The sequence below is a fragment of the Podarcis vaucheri genome, assembly GCF_965113315.1.
Source record: "Podarcis vaucheri genome assembly, chromosome: 7".
NCBI lineage: Eukaryota > Metazoa > Chordata > Lepidosauria > Squamata > Lacertidae > Podarcis > Podarcis vaucheri.
Window position 1 is genome coordinate 9,003,454 of NC_138765.1, and position 24,634 is coordinate 9,028,087.

Sequence of the window (24,634 nt, forward strand, 5' to 3'; positions counted from 1 at the left end):
CATAAATGTAAAGCAAAGACTTGGCTAGAGGCAAGCAGGTTGTGACATGAGCCTACAGCATGTTTTCAATTGCCCAAAAGCAACTGTTTGAAAAACACAGGTGGCTGCTTCATGCACACCAGTTGCTGCTGCACAAAAATTGATTGGGACAATTAATTCCTGGGCCCGAACAAGAAATATTCTGGGACCAGTTCTGAAAGGACCACAGGCAGAAGAGGCACAGAGGCACCAAAATGATTATCTTAGTTTAAAGCTAGCTTTTATTTTTAAATATAAATAGAGATGAGGACAAAACCTGCCAATAAATATATAAATACATAAATACAACTGTGGTAAAAGCCCATTCAAGCCTGCAACAGAATTTCAAACACAAACTGATTGTGAACAGGGGGAGGGATAATTTAAGAGGTGGGTAAAAGGATGGGTGACTGAGAAGGTTTCCCCCAGGCAGGATGTAAACCAACTACAAATGTTGTATAGACACTCACTTCATAAGTACAATCTTCCTGACGCCCTACTTTCTCAATGTGAAGCACCCACCCTTGTTAGCTCAGTATCAAGTGAGTCTTTCTGACTCCCTTTCAACCACAGACCAAGGATATAGAATTGTTCCTTCCTCAAGATTTCTGCTGTACAGGCCCAATGTGTCAGTAGGGACACAATGCTACCCAGAGCAAACTTCAAACTCATTCATTTGCTCCAGGTAAACAGCAAAGGAGCACATGAAGCAACTCACTATGTAACAAAGCATCAAATCTGCTGTGGAACAAACGAGTCCATGCGGACTTCAGAAACTGCATTTCATGCTGCAGCAAAATTTTCCTATGGATCTAAGGTACTAGGAACTAAACTGACTGGGCAGGATAAAACTTACTCTCTGAGCTAACCTCTGGTTAAGGGGATGACGAGTTAAAATCTTTGGCAATAAATATGGACCTGGGGTTTTGAAAAACAGGCACCCAACTTTCCATCGTGCTAGACATGGTGCTAGTCAGGGTTAAAAAAACGTTTTTTAAAAAGCCACGCGGATCCTTTTTCCAAAATCAAACACATTCATTTCAAATGGAGTAGTGCTCCTTAGCTAGGGGCAGGGAACTTGTGGCCCTCCAGATTTTGCTGGAGTGTAACTTCCATTATTCCTGACCATTTAGACATTTGGCTAGGACTAATGGGGGTTACAGGACCCAACAACAGGAGGAGGGCCACCGGTTCCCCACCCCTGTCCTAAAACAAAAGTTAAGTCCCATGTAAACTGCCAAAACTTCAGTTGGCCCAGCATGGTCCTAACCACCCAGGCCCAGGGATTTCCCTTCCCCTTGCCAATGTTGCTAACATTATGTTGCAGACCACCAGAGGCCAGCTTTGGAAGCCTTAAACACAGTGGAAGCCACTGTGGGTCTCTGGTGGACTGTAACATAAAATGCATGTGGTTACTGGGGAAAGTCCACCTGTGCTTTTCCTTCTCAGGAACCACCTTCTGGAAAGCCAGAGGCACAGAAGCTGATGTGGGGTGCAAGCAGCAGAAAGGAGCAGAAAATAGGGGAGTATTTATGTGCTACAGGTGGCAATAAGGGGACTCCTGTCTCCTCCATTTTTTTCTACACCCCCTACATTACTGTCCCAGCCAATGGGGTCCATGGAGCCCCTGTTGTCTGGCACGTTGCTGAAAAGGGGGAGGGAGCACACACTTCATTGCAAACCCATCAGCTGGAAAATTCTGTAACCATTGATAACAGACCGGAGTAAAGGGCCATCTTTCCCATGAATGGATACGCCATTACCGTTACAGTGCGAAGAGTCAGGGGATAAGCTTGAGTAAAGAGAGGTCACCAAAGGTCTGGGAGCCATGGAGGGATTTTTCAGTGAGCAGCATGTGGAAAGGTTTGGGAGGCTCTGGGTCTTCCTCCCCACTGGAGAAGTCGTCCCTCACGATGCGATTATTCAGGCGGCTGAACCGCCGAGCTTTCATGCTGGAAGAGATGCAACATAAAATGATAAGCTTATCACTCAAGTGGTTATTTCCGGCCGACAATTCATCTGTAATCGCCAGATTGCAGTGAACGCGGCACATAACGAAGCCACCATGTGATGGCTGCCATTACGATGTGACAAAAACAAGGCAATGTGAATTGGAACGCAAGGGAACTTCACTTATGCGGCTTGCCATGAAGCGACAGGGGGTGATAATCATAACATGACCCCCCTTGTTGATTAATGAATGCCTGCTTTTAGAAAAATCAATTATAAACAAACACTCGTTAACCTCCCTGCGTGATGGAGAGGATGCTGCAGAGTGGATCATAACATGATAACAGCTCATATAACTGTTGTAGGTGCTCAGGTTACCAAATGACAGAAGCACTTGGAATTGGAATCCCTTTCTTTTCATGGTTAAGTTCACAGGGAGATAGAAAGGCAATAGAAAAGCTCAGCTTCCTACCAAAAGGATCCAACACCCTGAGATATACATAGGAAGCTGCCTTAGACCAACCCTCACAATTTGTCTATCTAGCCCAGTACTGTCTACTCTGACTGGCAGCGGCTCTCCAGGGTCTTTCCCATCCTCAGGGAGAATTCTCTGTGGCAGCCCCTTAAACTGGAGGATTCCCTCTCCACAGGGATTCACCTGTGCAGTTTTTGCTGGATGCTGAATCATAGAATCGTAGAGTTGGAAGGGAGCCGGAGGGTCATTCAGTCCAAACCCACCTCCCCTCAACATACAGTCCCCCATCCAATTTGAAACCATACCAGAACCTGCTTAACTTCTGCAAATGTACTTCCAGTTTTATCACTGCACCACTAGGAGAACTTTCTAAAGACTTGCCTGCTCACCCTGGCATTTGATGCCTGAGACAGACATTTTAGGACCCAGCCTATTCTCTTGACTGCAATCTGTTTTAACTATTTTTAATGACTGTATTTCCAAATCTTTGTAAGCTGCCCTGGGACCTCATGGTGACAGGCTGGTAAGGAAACAACAACAACAAGCGGTCCTTTTTAAACTGCAGGTGCTGGAGATTTATCCTGGACATTTGGCCTGCAGAACAGGTGCTCTATCACATCTGTGTCTTTGAACCACAGGGCTGACCTAGAAACTGGCCTGCTGGATGATTACCCAAGGAACAGCGCCAGACATACCAATATGGCTTCCGCTCTTGCTTCGTCATCATACGCCACAGCTGGGCCAGCTCTCTCGTAGCAACTGTGGAGGCCATGCCTGGGCAAGCGCTGCCAAGAGAAAAGACGGTTTGGTCATCCAGATTCACAAGAGGCGGGCGCACGTGAGGCTTTGCCGATGTCCCCATGTTCCCTTGAGGTTTAGAGAAGCAGGTTGCCTTGGCAACCCCCTGTCAGGCTAGCCTTTTGCTCTCCATAGAGACCAACGTTTAAAAACTAGCATGCGCACACACCTAACCCCTCCCTCCCCACCCCCGCCCAAACACACACCTTGCCAGCCCATGGCTGCAAGGAGCTTGTGCAGAAGATATTCTTCCCTTGAAGCACCTAGAATGTTATCATTAAATCAGCAAGCAGGCAACAGAAGAAGTGCAACCCAATCTAGGCCCGTTCCCAGAGACAGCTTGTGATGTTGCAATTTTCTTCTCCCTGGTTACAGGTCTTGATAAAATCGTTGGCATCTCAACTTTCATATAGGGGGGATTTAAAAATAGATGTATTTAGAGAAACACACAAGCACAGCCTATGCAGGTGCTGAGTCCTAGAACTTGGGACTTTAATACAAGTCTCAAATTCTTGACCAGGGGACAGATTTGTAATTGCAACAGAGAGTTATGCAGTTGACAGATGCAAGGGTGATCGGGGTAGGAAAAAGTGTGCCCAGTAGTCGCCCCAACCCAATTATGGGAATCCCTCCCACTGCACAGAACACTCTTTGGAAGCTTTGAACAGTCTACCTATTTGCTCAGGGTTAGGCTGGGAAAATTGACATTAAAAGGTAAAGGTAAAGGGACCCCTGACCATTAGGTCCAGCCGTGACCGACTCTGGGGTTGTGGCGCTCATCTCGCTTTATTGGCCAAGGGAGCCGGTGTACAGCTTCCGGGTCATGTGGCCAGCATGACTAAGCCACTTCTGGTGAACCAGAACAGAGCACGGAAACACCGTTTACCTTCCCGCCGGAGCGGTACCTATTTATCTACTTGCACTTTGACGTGCTTTCGAACTGCTAGGTTGGCAGGAGCAGGGACCGAGCAACGGGCGCTCACCCCATCGCGGGGATTCAAACCGCCGATCTTCTGATCGGCAAGTCCTAGGCTCTGTGGTTTAACCCACAGAGCCACTTGATTAAATATTATTCTGCTCTGTCTGGAAGGACAGAATCTGCACTGGGTGTTCAGAATGGGGCGGGCAAAAAAACTAAAACTGGAACAACAATGGGATATCAGCTCCTCCCAAGGCATGACAGATGACAGCAACAACCAGGGGAAAGAAAGACATAACATCTTACAAGGTCTGGAAGAAACACCACAGACAGAATAATTGCTACACACAGGAAAAACAAGGATATACCGGTAGTTTGAGCTCCTCACTGGTAGTTTTATAAATCATTTAATGAGTCAACACGAATAGAAGTCATTAATATTGCAGTTGTTGGATAATAAGGATTTATTATTATGACCTGAATGTAATAGAAATTAATGAGATTTTTGGAACACAGAAAAAAATAATCATCAAATCTAGCACACGGGGCGAGGGAGGCATTTTATCTAAATCCAGTCATACCTTGGCTCCCAAATGCCTTGGGAGTCAAACGTTTCGGCTCCTGAACGATTGAAAACCAGAAGTGAGTGTACCGGTTTTCGAACATTCTTTCGGAAGCCGAATGTCTGATGGGACTTCTATGGCTTTCAATTGGCTGCAGAAGGCAGGAGGCAGTTTTGAGATGAATGAGGGTGAACCAGCTTAAACGTAATCCAGACAAGCCGGGGGGTGGGAGTGGAGGTGGAGAAAGCTACCAGTTCAAGATGGATATCATGTGAAACTGGATGGGACTGCACTTCCCCTAATAGATCAAGTTTGCATTCTGGGCTTCCTCCTGGATACTACATTATCTGTGGAAGTACAGTGGTACCTCGGGTTAAGTACTTAATTCGTTCCGGAGGTCCGTTCTTAACCTGAAACTGTTCTTAACTTGAAGCACCACTTTAGCTAATGGGGCCTCCTGCTGCCGCCACACTGCCAGAGCACGATTTCTGTTCTCATCCTGAAGCAAAGTTCTTAACCCGAGGTACTATTTCTGGGTTAGCAGAGTCTGTAACCTGAAGCGTATGTAACCTGAAGCGTATGTAACCCGAGGTACCACTGTAAAGGTGATGGCAAGGGGTGTCATTGATGATCTTAAACTGAAAAGCCAGCTGCAATCCTAACTGGATATGGTGGGTCTCCCCACAGGGATTCGTGACCTGGTTCTGTCCAGACCGGCCTAGATTTCAGTCTCTCTGTAAGAGTTTGTTGCCCTCCAGTTCTCACCGGATGTAGTGCTTGCGGTTCAGGCGGCAGAACATGATGAAGCCGTTCACGCACTTCTTTTTCAGCTGCAGAGGAGATGAGTTGCTACGTTTCTCACAGGCTGCTGGCCGGCGCCTTTGCCTCCTGACCACCTTCTTCATCTTCTTCTGGCAGCTGACCTGAGATGGCCTCACCCTCTTGGATGGTGGTGTCCAGGTGCTGTCGCTGTTCTCATCGCTGGAAGACGCTGGGAATTCAGGCCTGGCGGTAGCTGTTTCCTGACAGGAGAAGGTGGAAGGGGAGTCAGGCTACTCATAGAGGGAAGAGGAGTGTGGAATTGCGCCATCTGGTCCAAATGATCTGCACACCGCTGAGAGGTTTTACTACAATCTAGCGATGTGTAAATTTTGTTAAATACAGTCGTACCTCGGACGTCAAACAGAATCCATTCTGGAAGCTTGTTTGACTTCCAAAACATTTGACTTCCAAGGCGCGGCTTCTGATTGGCTACAGGAAGCCCCTGCAGCCAATCAGAAGCCCCGCCGGACATTCATTTTCCAAAAGAACATTCGAAAACCGGAACACTCACTTCTGGTTTTCGATCGTTCAGGAGTCAAAACGTTCGACTCCCAAGGTGTTCGGGAGCCGAGGTACGAGTATAAATAAAGACAGAGTCTTCCAATTCTTGAGCCTTTTTTCTGGGTAAGAAAAATCGTCTTACTGAATGAATTAAACCCCACTGTTCTTGTAAAAAAAAAAAAATCACTTTGCTAATCTGACATCAAACAAAAATAGAGTCCCCCTACCCAATTATGTCACAGTTTTCAGAAAACTCTAAAAACACAATGAACTGTATTTGACAACTGACTTCAGTTTCCTGTAAGCAGTATGAAATGGGGTACAGAAGTGCTGAATTATACAGGGCTAATATGTGGTGTTTGTAACAATCCCCAGTGTAAATTTCTGGAACGGGAGGTGGGAACCTTAGGTCTGGGGACCAAATGTGCCACTCAAGGTTTCTCTCTATGGAACTTGGGACTTTCCCTAGGTTACAGCTCGCCCACAGCCAGGCCCCTCTCAAGCCCTGCTCTGTACCCTCCTTGACTGTTTTTGCCTGGTTGGAATGCGCCCTTGAACTTTGATAAAGCTTTTTGTGTGCCTGGAGGAAAGAGGAGTGCGTGTTATTAGGACTTCACTGACCCAAATGACCTTTTAGTGGAGCCTCAAATTGAAAGAAGAATACAAGGTCGAAACAACAGAGAACAACCAAGTTCCTTATTTGGGATGAATAAATAGAAGTTGATGCCTTGCAGGTGGGGTGTGTGTGTGGATTAACTATATGACCCCCAAATGTATAGAATTCATGAACCCGTCAATCACGCTTCCAGTAATGGAAGAGGAGGTTCCCCTACACACACAAAGTTAACACCCCCATCTCTACAACCTTCTTCTCACCTCTTGAAGATACTGTTTGTTCCATAAAGATGTTCTCCCATTCATTCGTGACATGGGGCTGGAATTACTTTTACCTGTTTCATTGTAGGAAAGGTAGCAGTGATCCAGCGTGAATGCCGACTGCAAGAGAAGGAAGAAATTAGAGGTGGGGACCTTTGCAGACAGAATCTTAAAAGGAGAGGTGGTGCACAGAAAGAAAGATTATAATTAAAGCAGTTTTTCTTTGAAAACAGAGATGGAATATGATCCTAGCCTAGATTCCACCAGCCCTTAATTCCTTGAAATTAAACTGGATAGTTTGGCCCAGAGCAATGTAACTGCTCATCGGGTGCAAACACATTGAACAACTACAGAGACTGTATCATAAACCACATAAATCAGAGAGATGGGTGTATTTGGACAGAAATAAAACAAATATTTAGATTACTACACATACGTCATTTCTAGACAGGCCAGTTTGCAAGTACAGTGGTACCTTGGGTTAAGTACTTAATTCGTTCCGGAGGTCCATTCTTAACCTGAAACTGTTCTTAACCTGAAGCACCACTTTAGCTAATGGAGCCTCCTGCTGCCGCCGTGCGATTTCTGTTCTCATCCTGAAGCAAAGTTCTTAACCCGAGGTACTATTTCTGGGTTAGCGGAGTCTGTAACCTGAAGCGTATGTAACCTGAAGCGCATGTAACCCGAGGTACCACTGTATCTGCAGAGAGCTTTCACAGCAAGTCATGCAGAAGCAGGCTGCTGATCTATTGCCCATGCCCAAGGAAGTTGGGAGGAAGAGACCCTGGGATTCAGCTATAAGGAAGACAACCAAAGCCACCCCTCCATGGACATAAGCGAATGAGCCACCCATGACAGGTGAAAACAAAGGGAATGACTACTTAACTGGGCCACTGTTTTTGGACAGGCACCTAAGTGCCCATCCCCAGGGGATGTCACAAAAGGCCCCATCATCACCTTTTCCAGGAACTGCACCCTGAAAAGAAGCCATAATGACCACAGGATGAGAGAGAAAAGTTTTTCTCCCTCTCTCATAACGCTAGAACTGGGAACATCCAGTGAAGCTGCAAGATTCTAAACAGACCAAAGGAAGTACAGTGGTGCCTCGCAAGACGAAAAGAATCCGTTCTGTGATTCTCTTCGTCTAGCGGTTTCGTCTAGCAAGCCCATTGACGGATTAGCGGATTAGCGCTATTAGCAGCTTTTAGAGGGTTTTAGCGGTATATCTGCTGATCGGATCAGCTGATAAGCGGCTTAACGGCTTAGAAAAAGGGGGGGAAAGGGGGAAAAAACCAGCAGGAACTCGCAAGATATTGCCATCTTGCGAAGCAAGCCCATAGGAGATTCGTTTTGCGAAGCACCTCCAAAACGGAAAACTCTTTCGTCTAGCGAGTTTTCCGTCTTGCGAGGCATTCGTCTTGCGGGGCACCACTGTACCGTATTTTTCGCTCTATAAGACGCACCAGACCACAAGACGCACCTAGTTTTTGGAAGAGGAAAACAATTAAAAAAAAAAAATCTGAATCTCACAAGCCAGAACAGCAAGAGGGATCGCTGTGCAGTGAAAGCAGCAATCCCTCTTGCTGTTCTGGCTTCTGGGATAGCCTGCATTCGCTCCATAAGACGCACACAGATTTCCACTTACTTTTCAGGAGGGAAAAAGTGAGTCTTATAGAGCGAAAAATACGGTATTTCTTCGCACAGTGCGTAGTTAAATTTTGGAACTCACTCTCACAAGGCGTATTGATGGCTCAACTTGGTATGAAAAATGGAGGAAATGGATGACTATACATAAAGCTGAGGGGCAATGCACTTACCTTTCTCAAGAGGGTTCCTGAAAGGGCCTGAGAAAAACTGCTAGACTGAGGGGACAGATACACATCTTCAAATAGCACTGCAGGATAACAAACAAGGTTCCACTAAATCTCAAGCAAGCACTTTCAAAGAAGGTTATCCACGTTTCCTCATCTCAGATGAACTTCATCCCAAACTCAAAGCGGGTGCGGAACCAATCAAGTTCCAGTTTTTTTATTTGCTCTCAGGTTTCCCTCTGCCTGTCTCTCATCATGTCACAATTTGCCCAAATGTAAATCCCACCCCAAAGGGTAAGATTGTGACTGTTGAAGCAATGAAATCTACTGTAGAGGACTGTGAAGTATCCAAGACACGGATGAGCTGCATTCTGAGACATGCTCAGTAGTAGAATTACATACACTATGCCCATATAATTCTGTGGAGGTGCAGCTCTGCATTTCATTAACCGCCAATGCAAAACAACCTTGTAAGGTAAAGGTAAAGGGACCCCTGACCATTAGGTCCAGTCGTGACCGACCGACTCTGGGGTTGCGGTGCTCATCTCGCTTTATTGGCCGAGGGAGCCGGCATTTACCTTCCCGCCGTAGCGGTACCTATTTATCTACTTGCACTTTGACAAACTGCTAGGTTGGCAGGAGCAGGGACCGAGCAACAGGAGCTCACCCCGTTGCGGGGATTCGAACCACCAACCTTCTGATTGGCAAGTCCTAGGCTCTGTGGTTTAACCCACAGTGCCACCCGCGTCCCTTAAACAACCTTGTAGCTCAGCACAATTGTTTCAGGAGAAGACAGAACCATCTCTCACCAATCAACATAATGGCTTGTTTGTGAAGCAACACATCTAGGGGAGAATGTGGCAAACCTCACATGTCATTTAATTACACAAAAACAGATTTCTCTGTTGCTCCTCCAGAGTATAAGAGGCGGAGGATGAGATTGAGCCAATCAGATGCATTGGGCCAATCCTAAAGCACACAGAGATATTTATTTGGAGGAACCAGATGGAATAGTTTATTTTGTACGCTATGGTTGTAATTTGCAGTCACAGATTTGCCTTCTATCCATGTATATATTTAATATTTAATGGAGAAGAGAAAGATGCTTTGTGTTACACATAGGTTTCATCGGAGGATACAACTGTGCACTCTCTTCTAGAATAAGTTGATAGTGGATGGCCTGAAAATCCCAATTTCCCCCCAGTAAAATGTTCAGCCCTTATAGCTGCAGAGATAAGCTTAAAAAATGGTAAGTAGTACTTTTAAAAATACTGTATATATATTGGAAACTAGAAAAGGGGGAGAGGAATGATTAAGACTTCCAGAGAGCGGGGAGTGGGGGGTGGGATAGGATTAAGGGTTCTCCATTGCTCAAGAAACAATGTCATGCAAAATATATGGGCAAAGTACTTAAATAATATATTTTGTTTGTTTAAATAGGTTTTCATTAGCACAGACCTTGGATTCTCCCCTGCCTCATTTATTTATTTTTTGTAAATAACATGAAGCATTTTCTTGCATTTCTGCTTTTGAAAAATACTGTGTATAAAACTGATTTCACAGGGAAGGTGGTGTGCCTACTAAGCCCTCCTTGCAGGGACAGGATGAGGAGACACTTGGAGCAAGAGGCACAACTGGGCCACTCCTTCCTGCAACTTTACCTGGGGAAAGCTCATCCTGGCTGCCGTGGAGGATATGCCTAGGAAGCAGCCGAGCAGGAGAGGTGAAAAGTGAAGGGCTCAGCCCCAAATCCGAGCAAGTGTTGCTTTGGGCCTCAATCCGAGGGGAACATAGCTGCATGCTTCCTGCTAAGAAAAGAGAGTGAGATTTTGTGTCCCGTTTCTGGAAGACTGTTGAATATTGGCAGACGGCAACCACTGTGCAAAGCATCTGATGCCTGCCACTCAGTGGCATTTCAGTTGCAATCCTAAACACGCTCACTGGGGAAGTAAATTCCATTGAATTTAGTGGGGCTGGTTCTAAACTCAGGAGCACGCGGCATTTTGCAGCCCTGCAGCTTCCCTGCATCAAAGTCCCAGCACCCTGCCCTCCAGCAGTGCCTTTTCCTGGGCCTTTCCACAGCTTTGCTTGCAGCTTACCATGGGAACTGTTCACTGGGGACTGGGTGGAGAGCCAAGGGCTGTCTCTGGATGCTTCTTCCTCTTCTTCCTCACAAGAGGAATAATAATGCACAAGCTCTTGCCTGAAAGAATAGAGAGGGTGGCCAAGGCAGTCAAGGGGTGCTATAGCAAAATTTTAGGATGCCAGCAGTAAAAAAGAAGAGCTTATTGGAGATGTGGCGGTGTGGAGAGGGGACTCAAGAGATAACAAGGTCCTGAGTTGGGCCTACAGAATATTTTGAATACCCCTTTCTTTCTTTCTTTCTTTCCTTTTTTTAATTTGCATTTCTGATAAATTTCAACACAAGAAACAAAGCAACACCCCCCAAAGTAATAGAAAATAGGAAAAAGAAAATTACATACTACATATTATATTACACCAGTCATTGATGAACTTCCCTTCCTCTCTTTCCATGGTTCCTTTTATCTTCCACTTCCTCTTGAGTTTTCTTAGTTTCCCCAATCTTTCTCTGCTCCTCCTGTTAAGCTCTAGTTCTAACTTATGCTGCTGAAAATATTACCATCCTGCTAGGCCATGGGTAGGCAAACTAAGGCCCGGGGGCCGGATCCGGCCCAATAGCCTTCTAAATCTGGCCCGCAGACGGTCCAGGAATCAGCGTGTTTTTACATGAGTAGAAATTGTGCTTTTATTTAAAATGCATCTCTGGATTATTTGTGGAGCATAGGAATTCGTTCATTCCCCCCCCCCCGCCCCCCAATATAGTCCAGCTCCCCACAAAGTCTGAGGGACAGTGGACCGGCCCCCTGCTGAAAAAGTTTGCTGACCCCTGTGCTAGGCTAATTGTCCGGTTATAATAAACTTTCATATAATCAATAAATAATACCCAGTCCTCCTTACATCTTTTATCATTTTATTTTCTTATTCTAGTGGTCATGCCTGCTAACTCCGCATATTCTAACGGTTTGAGATGCCCTTCTTCTTTCGTTGGTACCTTATCTGTTTTCCAATTTTGTCCTAGTAACACACGGAGTGCACCTTTCAGTGCTGCACAAGTTCCCTGTTGCTGGTTTATATTAGGGACAAGCAACTGGTGGCACAGGGGCTCAGTGGCATAGCGTGGGTTGTCAGCACCCGGGGCAAGGCAAGCAATTTGCGCCCCCTAACCCGTGGATTTGCGCCCCCTAACCCGTGGATTTGCGCCCCCTAACCCTAACCCCCAGATGTTGCACCCGGTGCGGCCGGCCCCCCCTGCACCCCCCACACTATGCCACTGCAGGGGCTCAATCTGGAGCCAGTGTGGTGCAGTGGTTAAGAGCGGTAGTCTCGTAATCTGGGGAACCGGGTTCGCGTCTCCGCTCCTCCACATGCAGCTGCTGGGTGACCTTGGGCCAGTCACACTTCTCTGAAGTCTCTCAGCCCCACTCACCTCACAGAGTGTTTGTTGTGGGGGAGGAAGGGAAAGGAGAATGTTAGCCGCTTTGAGACTCCTTAAAGGGGGTGAAAGGCGGGATATCAAATCCAAACTCTTCTTCAAATCCAAACTCTTCTTCAATCTGAAGCCCCGCCCTTGGGTTTCCTACGTGTCCCACATTCCCTCCAAACAAATCCTAAATGCCTCCTCTACCATTATATTATGTAATGTAGGCAATTGGACTTGCACAAGGAGGGATATAGGCAAAGGGATCTTTTACCCTTTGTGAGAGCCAGTGCGGCATAGTGGTTAGAGTGTCTGACTAGTGCCTAGGAGACCAGAGTTCAAATCCCCACTTGGCCATGAAGCTCCCTGGGTGACCGTGGGCCAGGCCTTGCCTCTCAGTCCAATCTACCTCACTTGTTGTGAGAATTATATGAGTAGGGGGAGAACCATGAACACCACTTGGAGCTCATTGGAGGTGGGATATGAATTAAAGAATTAAATGATAATAAAATAACACCCCTGTCACCCTCTATGCACCTCGCCTGCTGACTCTTGCGTAGGGCTGGGTTTGAAGTCCAATTATTGTGATATCAGTTTCATAATTATTGACCTGGCAATGTATTGCGAATTGTGTGTTTGTGTGTGTTATGCAAAAATCACAAGTGTGACAAACCATGAAGCCAACTGATGCTTCCGCATAGCTCCATACATCAGACATCGTGATATGTCAATATATTGCAATGTTTAAAGGTAAAGGGACCCCTGACCGTTAGGTCCAGCCGCGGACGACTCTGGGGTTGCGGCGCTCATCTCGCTTTATTGGCCGAGGGAGCCGGCGTACAGCTTCCGGGTCATGTGGCCAGCATGACTAAGCCGCTTCTGACGAACCAGAGCAGCGCACGGAAATGCCGTTTACCTTCCCACTGGAGCGGTGCCTATTTATCTACTTGCACTCTGACGTCCTTTTGAACTGCTAGGTTGGCAGGAGCTGGGACCCAGCAACAGGAGCTCACCCTGTCGCGGGGATTCGAACCACTGAACTTCTGATCGGCAAGTCCTAGGCTCTGTGGTTTAACCCACAGCACCACCCAAGTCCCATTGCAATGTTTAGCTAGTGATATATCATGATGTTGAAAACCAGGTATCGCCCAGCCCTCCTTTTTGCCTCTGCATAGTTCCATCCTTATTTCAGACATAGTGATATTATTGGTATATCACAATGTTTAGCTGATGACATATTGCGATTTTGAAAACCAGAAGTCACCCAGCTCTACACTTGTGAAAGAGGCCAGGCACAGCCAAATGGGAGTGAGCAGTTTAGGTGGATAGTTGGAGATTTCAGAGGCAAAGTGCCAGGCAAAAACATTCCTCTTCTCCTCCCAGGCCTTTGGCTAATTAAACAAACTGTGGCAGGTATTGTTGTTTGTTTGTTTCTATGTTACGCATTTTTGTGCTTTTATATTGCCTTGTGATCCTCAGACGAAGGGTGATACAGAAATCCAATAAAGCCTATACTTTTGGCTCTCCAGCCCCTGCCCAGTTCGAAACATAAGGTCTTTGTCAAAAACGAGTTCCAGACCAGAGGTCTGCTTCAAGCTACTCCCTCGTGGGAACTCAACTTTACAAGCTGCCAATTATCCACTCTCTGCTCTTACCCCATTGGTGAATGTCCAGGTCCTTCAGAATACTGACGCAGCTCTTCGTACGCTACTTGTGCTGCACACACAGAAAACACATCTCCATCCTTGCTTTCCTCTTGGCTGCGACCCAAGTTCCAGTCTGCCAGTAACAGTGACAATGGGAGGGGAAGGGGAGAGTTGTTAGAAACTTTGCAGAACCCATTCACTCCATCCTCTGTGAGCTACAGAAAGAGAGTTTTATTACAGCCAAGTACGACTAGGAACAGCACGCAGAGAACAGCTCCTGGTGGCCTCTCCCCAGGGTTAAGGGCTCCATTTCAAGGTCTGATAAAAGTCCAAACCTGAATTTCCTTTAGAAACAACTGATATAAACTGGACTGCAGATTCCCCCCCCCCATAGGTTAATCTTTAATATACTGGACACAGTGGGAGGCTGTGGAAGACAGGAGTGCCTGGCGTGCTCTGGTCCAAGGGGTCACGAAAAGTCGGACACGACTGAACGACTAAACAACAACAACAACAACAGCCTCACTTTAGTTACCACTGTGCCCTTGCTCTTTGTTAAAATCTTTACACGAAAACCGTCCAAAAAGCAACGAGGAAACCACCCCTGCAGCACGGAACGGGACTCCACCTTTGGTGATGTCCAGAAAGGGAGCGCTTGCAGGCCGGTAATATTCTGACACTGGAACTTGGAAGCTGGGAAAGAAAGGGGATTGCTTCTGGGAGGACGAAAGGAGCGCAGACACCTCTTCCGCGGCAGACATGCTCTCCTCTCTGCGCATGTCAGCTTGGGAAGGGCCCTTCGCAGTCTCCAAAGCAAGGCACTTGCGCGCTTTTTTGCTCACCCCTCGCCGCTCTGCAGAAACAAGTGACACAAGCGTTATTGAGCAGAGTCTCAGCTATCGCAGTCACCTGCCCTGTGGCATCAAGCGCAGTAAATGTGAGACTCTTATGCCCACGTGGAGCAGAAACATAAGGGAACCTCAGAAGCCTTGCAGGTCCATCTGTAGCCTCAAACTTCATTGGTTCAAGAGCCTCCTCCCTCCAATACATGCTGCCCTTCTCTGAGATTGGACACATAGACCAAGTAACCTGCTTTCCCCCTCTTAGCCGTGCAGTGCAGGTACTCCTTCTCCACATGACCCCCACTCCAAAAGCAAAAGGCACAATGGCACCCAATCCGCAGCCTATCCGAGCTCCACTCTGGCCCCTGCCATCAGCCTCATGGGTTGGTGGGGAGCCTGTCCTGTGAAGGTAGGAGAAAAGAAAGGCCTAACAGATTGAAACACATAACGTAAGAGGTTGTAGAACGCAGCACTTTCTTGCAGGATCCTTTCTGCAACCTGATTTGCAAGTGCGTCTCCTCTTCCTAGGTTTCTTGCAGACGCCCAGAGCTTTGGTTTTCTTTGCTCGTGGTGTGGCTTCTCTTTGTCCTCTCTTCAGGGCAGATGCCGCCATCTGCTCAGACCCTCCTGTTTTCATAAATGAGATAATTGTCCATAAAGGTCTTTCAGACTTTTCAATCCTCTACATTAGCTGACCCCAACATGCCTTCACTCCCTTGCTTCCACTTATTTCTCTACCTTTCCCCCCATTCCACCCTCGTTATTCTAATCTTTCCACCGGTACTCTTTGTCCAAAAAGCCAAAATCACACTTTCCATCCCTCAAGTGTCCCCCTTTTGCCCTTACATTGGAATCTTTTACTTCCTGGCTCCTCATTAAATACCCAACAAAAACTCATCTTTTCATCACATCATTCCCTAAACTGACTTCCTATCTCTATATTACAGTCCCCTTTCTTTGGTCCTCAACCACTGCATAGGTTGCAAGTCTGAAGGCAAGGCTTGTTTTCTTTATTTTCTGATTTACGTACAGTTCCTAGGTTATGTAGGTGCTTTAATATAAAAAAATGGACTGTGTAATTCTAGAACCAGAAAAATCCACACTCTGCTGAAGGCATAAACTCACACATGCTCATTTGTAACCCAGAAGAAAAGAGCAAACTTCTGTCAAGATTTCCTGCTTGGTCACTAGGAGGCAGTTCTTACCACAGGAGTTCAGGAGAGAGACTATTTGCAATCTTGCATTATAGGCTGCCTCAATTCGCTCCTTAGCTCCTTTTGGGCAGTCATTCTCACATTGCTCTCCCACCCTTCCCAGACAGATATCTGTGTCTGATTAATTAACCCTTTTGTGGCTGCATACCTTTCTTTGTTCTTAATCCACAACACTTGCAACATAACTTGTTAAGTTTTGCTGCCTTCTCTGCCTCCCTTTGGTGCTTTATTACCTTTCTGTTCTCCGCAACGGACCTGGAGAACCGATCTGGCCGTATCAACGCTCGCCTGCAAATGTTCAATGTAGTGGAGGACCCGGAGGAGAATTTCTTTCTGTTTCAAGTCAGACAATCCAAAGCAAATGAGAGGAAATAAAAAGAGGAATGTTTGCAATTCCTACCAGTGTAAAATTTGGGAGCAGCAACACCACAAGGCCCCATGTGCGACACATATTAAACTCTCTGAAGAGCCAGGGCCAATTTTCAACTGTGCAAATCAGAAAGCTTCTTTGAATGCACACAGTAAATTCTGCAGTACAGTACCTTTGTCAGCCTCTTGCAGTTAGTCCGCATAGGGATGGGCAAAATCTGAGCCAGTTCTTTAAGTGTGTTGGTATAGTTATTGCATTTTCTTCTGTTGGGAATTAAAGGAAGGAGTCAGACACTTTCTTCAAAGTCAGTTGGTAATTTTTATTATTATTTTAAAATGCTGATGCTTGCTATCTTTTAATAGATAAGAATAAAACGATGATAACAAATAAAACAAAATCTCATTATTCATGTAGAGGCAGTTCTGCATATAGTGCTGTGGAGCAAAGCAACCTTCAGATACAGTGGTACCTCGGGTTAAGTACTTAATACGTTCCGGGGGTCCATTCTTAACCTGAAACTGTTCTTAACCTAAAGCACCACTTTAGCTAATGGGGCCTCCTGCTGCGCCACCGCTGCATGATTTCTGTTCTCATCCTGAAGCAAAGTTCTTTGAAAGAACTTTGAATCTTCTTTGAATCTTCTTTCAAGAAAGAAGATTCCACCTAAACATTAGGAAGAACTTCCTGACAGTAAGAGCTGTTCGACAGTGGAATTTGCTGCCAAGGAGTGTGGTGGAGTCTCCTACTTTGGAGGTCTTTAAGCAGAGGCTTGACAACCATATGTCAGGAGTGCTCTGATGGTGTTTCCTGCTTGGCAGGGGGTTGGACTCGATGGCCCTTGTGGTCTCTTCCAACTCTATGATTCTATGATTCTATGATTCTTAACCCAAGGTACTATTTCTGGGTTAGCGGAGTCTGTAACCTGAAGCGTCTGTAACCTGAGGTACCACTGTATATGTTTCCATAGAATACCTCCCCACCCCCCATATTCAGGTGGACTTACTCCCAGTGAAGTGTGTCGAGAACACCCTTTTGTTGAAGCCGAGCAGGTGTGGGTCTGCTCAGTGCATAAACTTCCTGGGCTCTGGGAATGAGGCGCCAGGCAGCTGCCTCCTTGGCTCTTGGAACCCGGTGGAGCACTGTGCCTCCCTCCCTAAGCCAGGCAGAAGCTTCCTGGACTTTGGGAAGGAGGCACCAGCCTTTAATACTCTAATTTACAGGGAACATTTAGAGGACTAGCCTAGTCCCCCTGACCACATGCCACTGGTGAGAGGTGTGGGTGGGCTGCCAACTTTTGGGCTCGCACAAAGCGTTGTTGAAATTCTAAAGTCTAAAGCCCGGCCCTGCATGTGAATGCCACTTTGGGCTCCAAGATGTAATTAAGAGTGGGATGTAACTGCAAGAAAATAAATACAGTGGTACCTCGGGTTACATACGCTTCAGGTTACATACATTTCAGGTTACAGACTCCGCTAACTCAGAAATAGTACCGTATTTTTCGCTCTATAGGACGCACCGGACAATAGGACGCACCTTGTTTTAGAGGGGGAAAACAAGAAAAAAAAATTCTCTGCCCAGCACCCCTTCAGCGAAGCGGCAGGAGGCGCTGCGCAGAGAGGGGGAGAATTTCCCCCCTCTTGTTTCCCCCCTCTAAAACAAGGTGCCCTTTAAGGTGCGTTCAGTCGCCTTCAGGCAGCTACCTTGGAAGCCTGGAGAGCGAAAGGGGTCGGTGCCCACCGACCCCTCTTGCTCTCCAGGCTTCAGGTTCCTTTCAACCTGCTCTTTGGGGCTGGCAGGGGGAAGCCCACCACCAGCCCCAAAGAGCAGGTCAGGGAGCAGCGGAAAGGCGCGCAGCGGAGAGGCTCCTGCCATAGCCCCCCGCACGCTCTCCAGGCTGGAGAGGTGACACACAGCTATAGAGGCTCCTGCCATAGTCCCACGTCACCTCTCCAGCTGGGAGAGCGCTCACGCAGCTAAAGCAGCCCCCCGCGACCCTCTCCCAGCTGGAGAGGTGACACGCAGCTATGGCAGGAGCCTCTATAGCTGCGTGTCACCTCTCCAGCCGGGAGAGGGTCGCAGGGGGCTTGTTTAGCTAAAGAAGCCCCCCGCGACTCTCTCCCGGCTGGAGAAGTGGTGTGCGGCTAAAGAGGCTCCTGCCATAGCCGCGCACCACCTCTCCTGCCGGGAGAGGGTCACGGGGCTATGGCTTCTTCGCTCCATAGGACGCACACACATTTCCCCTTCATTTTTGAAGGGGAAAAAGTGCGTCCTATAGAGCGAAAAATACGGTACCTTCAGTTAAGAACTTTGCTTCAGGATGAGAACAGAAATCGTGCTCCAGTGGCACGGCGGCAGCGGGAGGCCCCATTGGCTAAAGTGGTGCTTCAGGTTAAGAACAGTTTCAGGTTAAGAACGGACCTCCAGAACGAATTACGTTCTTAACCCGAGGTGCCACTGTAGATTGATAGGTAGCACTTTAATTTGACTCTCACAGCCCTCCAGATGTTGCACTACAATGCCCATTGTTCCTGACCATTGGCTATGCTGACTGGGGCTGATGGGAGTTGAGAGCCCAAGTTCCTCCTGAGCACCACAGGTTCCCCATCCCCGATGTAGGGTTTCAAGCTGTTTTCTTCCTCCCGCCCCTTACCTGTCACCAGAATTCTGTTGGGAATTCTTGCCGTTTGGCTGCAACTCCTCAGAGCAAACACATCCAATCTGGTCCCACATCTGTAACAGAGAAAGGTGAGGGGTGTGAGAGAGAAATACTGTTAATTCCTGATGCAGAAAAAAGGAGGCGAAGAGAGTGGGTGGTGGGAATTAATCTACAGGGAAAGGGCTGGGGTACAAGGAATGGAAAAACGGAACTGGGAAGCAAATTATTTGCTGTATATTCGCTGGAGCCAGAATGCCGCTTTTCCAGCAGGGCGAACCAATACTGTACAGAGCACTTGCTCAATATAAAACAGGCTTGCCCAACTAGTGAGCCAGAAAACTGATAAAAGCCCAAGAACCCCGAACTGTGGGTGGCAAAAAGTGTTTTTCCATTTCTTTTACTGGACCAAAACATAACATCACTGTCAGGCAGCCATTTTAAGAGTCAAGCTTGCTCCCTCCCTTCAAAAGCACAATGCTTAGCTCCTATCAAAACAGCCTTTATATTCTAACGTTAATGAAAGGCAAAATATAAATTTGCTCAGTGTTAATTACTGATGCAACAGTATTGCCATTTACTGTTGTTGAGGAGGAAAGGGTTAGCTTTTACAAGCATGTCCTGAAAGTCTGAATACGTTTACAGATGGGGTCCACTTCAAAATGTTTGAGAAGCAATGTGTTAGGGGCCTGGGGGCCATGATAAGAGGACCGTTGTCAAACATTTGGCCGGTTACAATATATAGGTGGTGTGCCAAAACTGGCCCAAAACTGGTCATAAGTTGGGCAAGCTTGACCTAAAATGTATTCCTTGCAAAGATCCTAGTGAGAGAAGACTACATCAAAACTCTCCTATCAGGCCTTGCTTCCATTTAGGTTCTGGGGAAGAAAAATTGACAATGTAATATATTCTGGGGGGAACTAAATTATAAAAGGGAAAGACAGAAAAATGAAAATAAGAGAGGAACTTTCACGAACTGCGGGTTTTTAGAAGACATCTGAAGGCAGCCCTGTTTAGGGAGGAGACTTTTAATTGAGGGAAATGATGAGAGGCTCCCTGGCTCACAATGGGGTATCAAGGGTCACTTAACTGAAATTTGGGGGCAGGTAAATTCTGACAGTGTGTTGGCATCATCTATGGGGTGGCAATGGGAAGGGATCTGCCAGAGGTAGCAATGGTCTACCACTGATGGGTCTGTTGTTGTTGTTGTTGTTGTTGTTATTTATTGAATCAAGACCTGATTTAAGATGGCTCACGACAGCAGCACTACCACCATATAAATGCATGGCAAAACAAGAAGTGGGTCCCCAAAAGCACGTTTGGGTGAAAGATGGATCGAGGCAAAGATGGATAAAGATGACTAGAGGTCTAGAAGGGCTTCAGTATATCATCTGTAGCAGCAACTTCCATTGGGTGCCATGTGGGGCAGAGATGTCCCTGTACGTTTTTAACGCGGCAAGGAAATCCTCAAGATTTTGGGTCGAATGGAGAGAGGGGATCTGGGGATTAATTGAGGTGGGGGCCTCTTCCATGAAATTGAGGTTGCATGCGCACTGCTGACATTTCAGTATTTGATATCCACATTTGACCTTTGAAGAAAAATTAAAATATATGGGATTAGCAAGACCCATCCTGAGACACAGAGCGGGGGAAATTATGGGGTGTGTGCCTTGGGGGCCATGTTTCAAAAATGTACTGTGAGGGGTGGGGTGAGGAACTAAAAAAAAGCGGTTTATATTGAATTGCGAAGTTAAGGTGGGAGTTTGAGGGAGAAGAGAAGTTACTGAGGAGAATCTAAATCTCTCCAGTGATGGTGGTCTTAATCAAAGGCGTAAAGTGAGGTGAAGAGCGGGCAGAATATTCCACCCACCCCCATCCCACCAAAAAAGCCCCCTCTCCAATCTGTCCCCTCAGGGATACCTTCGCTCACAACCAAGCAAAGGGAAGGCGGGGCTGGGAGGGGGAGGGGAAAGCGCGCGCTCGCCTCAGCCCGCGAAACTCAGCGCAGAGGAGAGAGAGCGCACGCGCACGAGAGAGACAGAGCGCGAGACCCAAACGCCAGCGGCGGCATTTCCCGAGAGGGAAGGGGCGGTGCCTGCGGAAAAAGCAAGGCGGACCTTCTGATTGGCGAGCTCGACGGGAGGAGGCGGAGCGCGTGGGGAAGCTTTACAAATCGGGGAGGGAAGAGAGGGAGGGAAGGGGCGGTGCCTGCGGAAAAGCAAGGCGGACCTTCTGATTGGCGAGCTCGACGGGAGGAGGCGGAGCGCGTGGGGAAGCTTTACAAATCGGGGAGGGGAGAGAGGGAGGGAAGCCTCCCTTCAAAAATCCCCCCGCCTTCAGTGAGCGCCACAGAGCATGCGCCGACCTTTGACGCATGCCCAGTTGCCTCCGCTGAAGGCAACGGAAGCGCTTCCCTTTGCCCTCACTCGCTGGAGCAAGTGAGAACAAGCCAGGCTGGCAACTTCTTTATTTCTTTATTTTTTGAAAGTACGCCGGTCTTGTTGCTGTGCCTTGTGGCGCGACAGCCGAAGCCTGTTGCTCCCTTTTTATCGCTAGGGGAAAGCTTCACATGTTGCCTCATATGCTTGTCTCCACATACAAATCCCAAGAAAGAAAGAAAGAAAGAAAGAAAGAAAGAAAGAAAGAAAATACAAATCCTAGTGGGTGTGACGATTATCGTTTTATTAATCACCTGCCAAACCACCGTCTCAAGGGGGTTCACACACAATATAGGATAATTAAAAACCCGTTTAAAGTGCAAAAAACAACAGCACATGCGTTTAAAACAGGGCTAAAAGCCTAACAATTGGATGTTTGCGGTAAAGATCCATTTCCCAGCTCGGAAAAAATTATTCAGCCTGTTTCTGGAAAGTGCAGATATACAGATTCTATCCAGTATTTTAAAAATCTCTGTAGTTAACAATAGAATTTACAAGCTACCCTCCTCCCAAAGCAGTCCAAACAGCAAACCTATCAATAACCTATCAATAACAAAGATGGCATCCCCTCCTACAAGATCTTTAGGGGAGGCCCTTCTCTCAGTCCCGCCACCCTGACAGGCACACTTGGTGGGGAGATGGGACAGGGCCTTCTTGGTGGCTGCTCCCAGACTTTGGAACTCTCTGCCTCAATAAATTAGACTGGCTCCCTCCTTGCTGTCCTACTGGCAGCAGGTAAATACTTTCTTATTCCAGCAGGCTTTGGGGAACTGACTGCTTTTAATGAAAGGGCTGGTGTTGTGCTGGTTTGTAGGGTTTTAATATATTAGATGAAGAGTTAGTTTTAATTCTTTTAATGTTTAATCATTTTTGTAACAATTACCCCCAACATACTTTAGCTGTTCCTATTTTTATCTGTTAGTTGGTTTGAGATCCTGTCAAGGAGAAAAGCGGGGTTTAACTAAATATGTACTACTAATCATAAAATCATAGCGTTGTAGAGCTGGAAGGGACCTCAAGGGTCATCTAGTCCAACCCCCTGCAACACGGGAAACTCAGATAAAAATCATCACGTTTTCTCAACCACTGGTTTCAGGGTTGCCAGGAACATTATCTTCAAGCCACCCAATGCTTGAGTGAACAGGGATGTTCCCAAATTCCCCATGAAAATCGTCAATGGAAATGGCAGGCGCACTTCGCCACAGAGGAAATTCAACGAATGGGGAACCACCACTGAGAAGGCCCCATCACAGCTCAACACACCAACCGATCAGCCCCCCACTGGAGGCAGGAGCACCAAGAAGGCCTCACCTGCTGGTCATAGGGTTCCTGATATTTCATACTGTGGGACCGTGATAGTAATTTTATTATAACTGATTTTATAATGAAATGATTTTAGAATGTTGTGTTATTTGACTGTTGTTAGCCGCTCTGAGCCTGGCTTTGGCTGGGAAGGATGGGATATAAATAAAGTTTTATTATTTATTATTATTTATTATTATTATTTCAGTGAGGACCAGCAGCCTGGAAGCCCCAGGGCCAAATCTGCCCTGCCTGAGGAGTCTCAGTTGCCCTCTCCCACCATCAGTTGCCCCTAGAGAAGAGAGATTGACAGGGGCTGTGGAAATTGGGGCTGCTTGCTTGGAGGGATGTGGGGGAAAGCCCCAATGCATCCTCCTTAAAACAGCTACTGACAGGAAAGGTTAATCTGAATTACATCGAAGCAGGACACACCCATTTAATTATTTTTCTTTCTAGCACACGCTTCTCTGGGAAAGCTAGCAGATGTGAGCCCCACCTTATCTGGAGAGTGTTTAGCTACACCGTTAATCTGGGCCGAGGCAGCGGGGATAAAATGTTCCTAAAGCCGACATTACATCCCAGGCCCTCTGGCCTCCAGGGAAAATGATTTGCGCAAATGCAGCTGTGTGGCATCCACCAGTTTTTCATCAGTTTGCTTCCAGAATCAAAGAAACAGGCCCCTTTAGAGGTTGTTGCTGTTAACATATTCCTATTTATTTAGTAAGTAACCTTACAATTTTCAGTGAGTGCCAGAGGCATGATAAGCGGGACTCTTTAAATGTGGGCATTCGAAGGGGAAAATATACCCATTTTCCCTATATTCCAGGGGAGAGACAACTATTTATGCATTTGGCAAGGTGGTATCTGTCCTGTGAAAGCTTTCCTTTGGCTTCTGCCAACCTGGTGGCCTCTGGATGTTTTGGACTACAACTCCCATCAGCCCCCAGCATTCCCATCGCTGGGGCTGATGGGAGTTGTAGTCCAAAACATCCAGAAGGCACCAGGCCAGCGAAGACTTCTTTGCCCCCCCCCTTTTCATTTCAGATCCACTTATCCCTGTCTTTTACAATGTTTATTTGTGTTTTAAGAGGATTGGGGATCCTCAGGCCCACAGCCCGGATGCGGCCCTCCATGCCTTGCATGCTGGCCCTCCGGACTCTTATCTCCCACAGTCTTTGTCTCCCCTGCTTCTGCCTGGCTGAAATGTGTCCTAAAACTTTGGTTTGGGGCCTGCATAGAGGGTAGAGATCAAGGGGGGTGGGGGTGAATATCTGCAGGAACAAAGGCAGGGATCAGCAAACTTTTTCAGCAGGGGGCCGGTCCACTGTCCCTCAGACCTTGTGGGGGGCCGGACTATATTTTGAAAAAAAATAATGAACGAATTCCTATGCCCCACAAATAACCCAGAGATGCATTTTAAATAAAAGCACACATTCCACTCATGTAAAAACACGATGATTCCCAGATCATTCACGGGCCAGATTTAGAAGGCGATTGGTCCGGATTCGGCCCCCGGGCCTTAGTTTGCCTACCCATGTACAAAGGCGATGTTTAACATTGAATTGCTCTTCTGCTTGTGTTTGATGCTGGCTCCGCCCACCACCAGGATGCGGCCCCTGAAACATTGCCCAGGACAGAATGCGGCCCCTGGAAATGCACTATAAAGTGTGGGATGATGCTTTGACCCAGCATCGTCTAACCTTCCTGCAAGCAAATCAGAATGAAGGCTTAGTAAAGAACCCGCATTATCTAACTGATCGGTTTGCATTCCACCTTGGAGAGAAAGAAGATTCAGACTAATAGAAAATAATAGACAAACAAGGCTTAAAATTGAACAGGCAGGCACATACAGCAGTCCATAACAACAAAAGCCTTCCTATTGGGTTGTTTTTTATATTTGATTCTATATTTTGTGGCTTTATATTTTGTTTTTGTTC

General features: G+C 46.9%; 1 protein-coding gene across 5 annotated transcripts; it reads right to left on the bottom strand.

Moving 5' to 3' along the window:
* Window positions 1-242: 242 nt before the first annotated feature.
* Window positions 243-21,018, bottom strand: MEIOSIN (meiosis initiator). Of its 5 annotated transcripts, none has more exons than XM_082231157.1 (14): window positions 20,942-21,018; window positions 18,955-19,034; window positions 16,477-16,567; window positions 16,168-16,267; window positions 15,219-15,347; window positions 14,507-14,731; window positions 13,888-14,011; window positions 10,833-10,936; window positions 10,395-10,541; window positions 8,740-8,816; window positions 6,923-7,042; window positions 5,489-5,745; window positions 3,139-3,228; window positions 243-1,970 (listed from the first exon to the last, which is right to left on the bottom strand). In XM_082231157.1, exons 2-14 carry the CDS (start codon window positions 19,032-19,034, stop codon window positions 1,799-1,801), a joined length of 1,716 nt encoding a protein of 571 aa, XP_082087283.1. In that variant the 5' UTR covers window positions 20,942-21,018; the 3' UTR covers window positions 243-1,798. The 5 variants fall into 5 exon arrangements, with proteins under 5 accessions (XP_082087283.1, XP_082087281.1, XP_082087280.1 ...); XM_082231155.1 differs by having other exon boundaries at window positions 20,878-20,983; XM_082231154.1 differs by lacking the exon at window positions 20,942-21,018 and adding an exon at window positions 20,828-20,863 and having other exon boundaries at window positions 10,395-10,538.
* Window positions 21,019-24,634: the final 3,616 nt, after the last annotated feature.